The sequence below is a fragment of the Triticum urartu genome, unplaced genomic scaffold (assembly GCF_003073215.2).
Source record: "Triticum urartu cultivar G1812 unplaced genomic scaffold, Tu2.1 TuUngrouped_contig_4244, whole genome shotgun sequence".
NCBI lineage: Eukaryota > Viridiplantae > Streptophyta > Magnoliopsida > Poales > Poaceae > Triticum > Triticum urartu.
In genome coordinates this window covers 1070-6325 of record NW_024114816.1, presented here as the reverse complement: position 1 = coordinate 6325, position 5256 = coordinate 1070, and the positions used below count along the sequence as shown (strand labels likewise).

General features: G+C 40.2%; 1 protein-coding gene and 1 pseudogene across 2 annotated transcripts; both read left to right on the top strand.

Moving 5' to 3' along the window:
• Positions 1-2561: 2561 nt before the first annotated feature.
• LOC125527546 lies at positions 2562-2700 on the top strand (annotated as a pseudogene).
• Positions 2701-2847: 147 nt separating this feature from the next.
• Positions 2848-4688, top strand: LOC125527545 (probable peroxygenase 4). Of its 2 annotated transcripts, none has more exons than XM_048692060.1 (5): positions 2848-3078; positions 3190-3303; positions 4148-4233; positions 4310-4404; positions 4538-4688. In XM_048692060.1, exons 1-5 carry the CDS (start codon positions 2991-2993, stop codon positions 4671-4673), a joined length of 519 nt encoding a protein of 172 aa, XP_048548017.1. In that variant the 5' UTR covers positions 2848-2990; the 3' UTR covers positions 4674-4688. The 2 variants fall into 2 exon arrangements, with proteins under 2 accessions (XP_048548017.1, XP_048548016.1); XM_048692059.1 differs by having other exon boundaries at positions 2862-3078; positions 4545-4677.
• Positions 4689-5256: the final 568 nt, after the last annotated feature.

The window sequence follows — 5256 nt, the reverse complement described above, 5'->3', positions numbered from 1 at the left end:
AATTTTTGTATAAATAACACGGTAATATAAGTACCACATAACTGATATTTTACATACAAGCACCGTGGTAACTTTTGATCCGGCAAAAAAGTTACTGAAAACACAACCCTGGTAACTTTTTCTGTAAATACTATGGTAATATACATTTTGTAGACATGATAACTTAAGTACAAACACCGCGATAAAATTAAACAAGGAGGGGAGTTGTTAAAAAATAAACCCAATAACTTTACGTGAAAATAATATGATAATATATGAACCATGTACATGATAATTTACATAAAAACATCACTGTAAAATTGACCAAGGGAAAAATGTTATTGACAAATGTACTCTCAGTAACTTCTGTGTGAGTAGCTTGGTAAAATAGGAAACACCGACTTGATAATTTGGGTGCAAACACCATGGTAACTTTGTCCAAAGAGGGGAAAATTGTTGAAAAATATACCTCGATAACTCACGTGAAAATAGAACGGTAATATACGAATCATATACCCGATAACTTACGTACAAACACCACGGTAACTTTGACTAAAGAGCAAAAAAGTTGTCGAAAAACATACCCGCGATAACTTAAGTGAAAATAGCACTATTATATATGAACCGCAAAATCCGATAACTTACGTCCAAATACTATGATAAGTTTGATTCGAGTGGATGAAGTTGTTGAAAATATACCTCGGGAACTTATGTGTAAATAGCACGGTAATAGTCTTGATTTGGGGAAAAGTAGTAAAAAGTGGTCGAAAAATACACATGATAACTTTTTGTATGTAAATAGCATAGAAATTACGCACCACAACCTTGATAATTTAGGTCCAAACACCACGGTAAATTTGATCTGGAGAAAAAAAATTGTTGAAAAGATACCCCGGTAACTTCTGTGTAAATAGATAGTAATATACACACCGCATACCTGATAATTTACATACAAATACCATGGTAATATTTGACTCGGTGAGGAAATTGTTGAAAACATACCCCCGTAAATTTTGTGTAAATAGCATGGTTACATACGCATCACATACCTACGTACAAACACCACGGTAATCTTGATCAAGTAGAAAAAAATGTTAGAAACATACCCCCGGTAACTTATATAAAAACACCATGGTAATATACGAACCGCAGATCTAAAAACAACATGGTAATATAATAACCGCAGGCCCGATAACTTATATGAATAAAGCATGGTAATATATGAACTGCAGGGTCGGTGAACCATTTTTATGCCTTCGATAACTTATGTGGAAATAACACGGTAACTTGCATATAATGGGCATGGTAACTTATGTAGCCTAGGTGTGATAAATTTTGGCTGAAAAAAAGTCATCGGAACATGCCAACATGGGATCTAGTTTCGAAGATCTCGTCGCGACGAATCTTTTATGTAGAAACGGTTTTTACATCGGACCAATGGTTTGAGCTACAAAACATTTTAAAATTTTGGAATAAAGAGAATCTAGAATGACATCAGTTTTTTTGTCCTCTAGTGTATGCATATAATTAGAAAAAGAAATGCACGTGAAAGAAGAAAGAATGCTAATGTATGCATGTATTTAAAGTGAATGAAGTAGAAGTGTGGCAGTTTTGCTTATATGGCACACATGTGCCAAATATCACAGTCCATAAGTAAAACATTCTAGACGCCCTCTTAGTTATGACCATGCGCAAGTATTTGGAAACTATTGGTGTTCTACTGTTATTGTGAGTGTTGGACCACTAAATTAATGATGTAGCTTGATTTCGAGTGTTTGCTGATTCAACTTGCAGTGAGAATTGAGAGCCTGATTGTAAGTGTATCCTTGCAGAGCATGGTGTGTGTTAAACGATAGGCTTATAGGTGTGTACATGTGTTTGTGTACGTGACAACTTGTACGTGGTGTGTGTGTGTGTGTGTTGTGCATCGCAGGTACTTAGAGATGATCCTTATCTTTGTATAGCTTCACCTAGGGGTCCAGTCTACTAACTACCTGCAGCCATATTGTAATTCTATTAACCTATATAACACACACACGTCCTTGCTGATTGGCATATGCTTCCATGCATAGAACTTTACATGGTAATCAGAGCTAGCCTTGCAATCATCCATGGCAAGCTCTTCAAGTTCCTTCCCCTCATCTCCATTTGCTCATGCCGCAACCGAGAAGCTCACCAAGGGGAACCAGGTGCTGTGGCAGGCGACCGTCCTCTCCGCCATCGGAGGAGCACAGATGGCGGACTACCTCGATACCACGAAGACGGTCCCTCCTATGACCATTGAGGTCGCTCCTCCGACGGGAAGATGACGACCAAGGCGCCAAATCCCAAGTTTCAGACGGGGTATGTGCAGGATCAGCAGATCTTCTCCTACCCACTAATCACACTTCCGCGAGAGATGGCGATCCAGGTGGCTTCCTGCCACGCGGCAGCAGAGCTGTGGAACACCATGGAAGATATGCTCACCTTCCACACTCGCGCCAGGACCGTCAATGTCCGAATGGCGCTTGCAAATCGGCAGAAGGGCAACGCCACCATCACCGAGTATGTGGGTAAGATCAAATCCCTTGGCCATATGAAAGAAAGTTAAAGAATAGGATATCGTCTCCCATATCCTTGCCGAGCTCGATGAAGAGTTTAACCCGGTCGTCTCCGCCATGTGCTTTCGGGTGGAGCCCGTCACTATCCCGGAGTTGTACTCTCAGCTCCTCAGCTTTGAGACCTGCATGAACCTCCGCAACGGGGCTCTCAATCGCCTGCCACAGCACCTGGTTCCCCTTGATGAGCTTCTCGGTTGCGGCATGAGCAAATGGAGATAAGGGGAAGGAACTTGAGGAGCTCGCCATGGATGATTGCGAGGCTAGCTCTGATTACCATGTAAAGTTCGCGCACGCACGCACGCACGCAGAGAGGAAATCTTCATCCATAGCTCTTCTCCAAGTTATTAAACAGGGCCATGTGTTTCCATTTGTGAGGCGCAGAGCAAATAAATCCTCAGTGAGTCAGTGGCGATGATGTTGAGCCGGCGAAGATCACCGGTAGTGGCTTCGCTACAGCTGCCGCTGGTGACAACTCTTCTGTTTCTATGGGTCCTAAGCTGTAAGTACTTGATACATGCTGCAGTTGGCTACTCTGTTTCTGAGACATAATCCTTTCAGCAAAACACTGTTACCACCAGACAATGATGAATATCATCGTTATTTTTGGAAGGGGGGCATGCAACAGCAGATGCTGATATAGCTAACATGACGGCACTCCAGAAACATGTCTCTTTTTTCGACCGTAACAAGGATGGCATCATTACTCCTACAGAAACATTTGAAGGTGATTTGTGCTTAACTGCTTATGCAAAACATTCTGTAAAAAAGTGTTATCGTTGAGAATTTAGACTCACATGTATCTGCATTTTCGTTTAATAGAAAGCAGGTTTACTGTTTGCGGAGCAGAATTTGAGTTCAGTTAGATTGCTTGTAAATATAGAAAGCAAATTCAGAAGCTCCACTTGTGCCGTATAACACACACAAAATTCCAAGGCATGTTAAGTTCATTTATTTGCCGTGTTTGTATCTTCTTGATTTTGACAAACTATATTTGGCACAAGGGCTAACATTATATTTTCCTTTTAGCATAAGTACGACATGTATATTAACTAATTATGATATGCTGATGTTAAAGAAACAATTTTCAATATGCTTAAATTACCAATGTATGGCCCATGTGTTAACTTGTTAGTTCAAGATTTCTCGGGTAGTAGCTGTGGTGCATTTTGGATTGAGGAATACAGGCTTACCTTTCAAGGTGCAGTAAGGGCGCAAACCACTGGTTAGGGCAGCGGCTTAGGGCTAGAGTCTAATCTCCTTTTATGTTTATTAGTAATTTGATGGAAAAAATATAAATAATCTTAGAGGGATTTTGATCCATCAAAAAAAATCTAGGGATTTCAAAAAGAAATGCTTAAGCTGAATCTGAAGGATAAGGGAAGCACTAACAAACTTGAAAATAAGCTAAACAGACTGATACCTGATTTGAGCATTAAAGAGACTTGATGATGGTGGCCCATGCTCCTTAATCCTTATCCTTGCACCGAGGGATATATGCTGGGTCCCACGTGCCAGAACTATTATGTTCATGTATATTTATTATTATGGCAATATATTTTATCTTGTAGGATTTGTTGCAATTGGTTGTGATGTTGCGTATTCTAGAGACTCTGCCTCTTCCGTGCATGCTGCCCTTGGTCCTATAACAAGCCCGGTATGACTACCTCACAGACATCCATGTGCGCACACAGACAATGAACTTGATATCTAAAATTTGTTGTTCAATTCAGGTTGATGCACCATTGCCCCACATTAATATTCACATAGGCCTAATCCACAGAGCAATGCATGGAAGTGATTCAGGTGCATTAGATGCCAAAGGAGGGTAACTCAAATCACCTACTTATGTATGTGCAAATCTGGTAAATATCACCATGCATGCTGTAAAGTAAACAAAACATGGAAGTGATACAGCTAAATTTTTATTAATTTATTATACATATACTAAACATGTCAAGCTGTAAGTTTGTTCCCCAAAAATTCGAGGAAATATTCATAAAGCATGCAAAAGCCAGACCAGATGCGCTGACATCCTCAGAGGTGGAGGAGATGATACTAGCAAATCGAGATCCACTAGACCCTCGATCATGGTAATTTTCGTTGGAACTTTTGGTTATTTGTTAATTGCATTCTTGAGAACCAATGGAGGCGTGCAGCATGATTCCATCATGTAGGTACTCGTGCCAACTAAAGAAATGTTTCCTTTGGAACAACATGTAAGAAAGTCAATTGGGGTGGTTGGGGGGGGGGATCAAATTATAATTTATGGATCTTAAATTCAACTAAGTTTGCTGCATTTCTAATAAATATAGGTCGGCGCCTGTAAATGAGTGGGGCCTGACATACAAGCTCGCAAGTGATAGAGATGGTTTTCTTCAGAAGGATAGTGTAAGAGGTATATATGATGGAAGTGTGTTTGTCAAGTTGGAGGAAAAGAGGTCTCTTCGGAGTGAAATATGATGGGCTATACCATTGTGTGTTTGCACAACATTTGGGAAACCTATGTGTTCATATAGTTATCAAATATGATGTATATTGTTCAAGTGTATTTGACCGCACATCGTTATTGGATGTTTATAAGGAAACATTTTTTTTAAACGGTCCCCCCGAGGGGGGGGGGAGAGGATCCCACCTGAATATATTGCTCAAAAAGCTGCCAAAGCCAAGAGTCACCCCT

Coding starts and splice junctions, on each gene's coding strand:
- LOC125527545 (XM_048692060.1), top strand. CDS start 2,991: ATGATGTTGAGCCGGCGAAGATCACCGGTAGTGGCTTCGCTACAGCTG. Junction 3,304..4,147: donor TCCTACAGAAACATTTGAAG/GTGATTTGTGCT, acceptor TTTATCTTGTAG/GATTTGTTGCAATTGGTTGT. Junction 4,234..4,309: donor TTGGTCCTATAACAAGCCCG/GTATGACTACCT, acceptor TGTTCAATTCAG/GTTGATGCACCATTGCCCCA.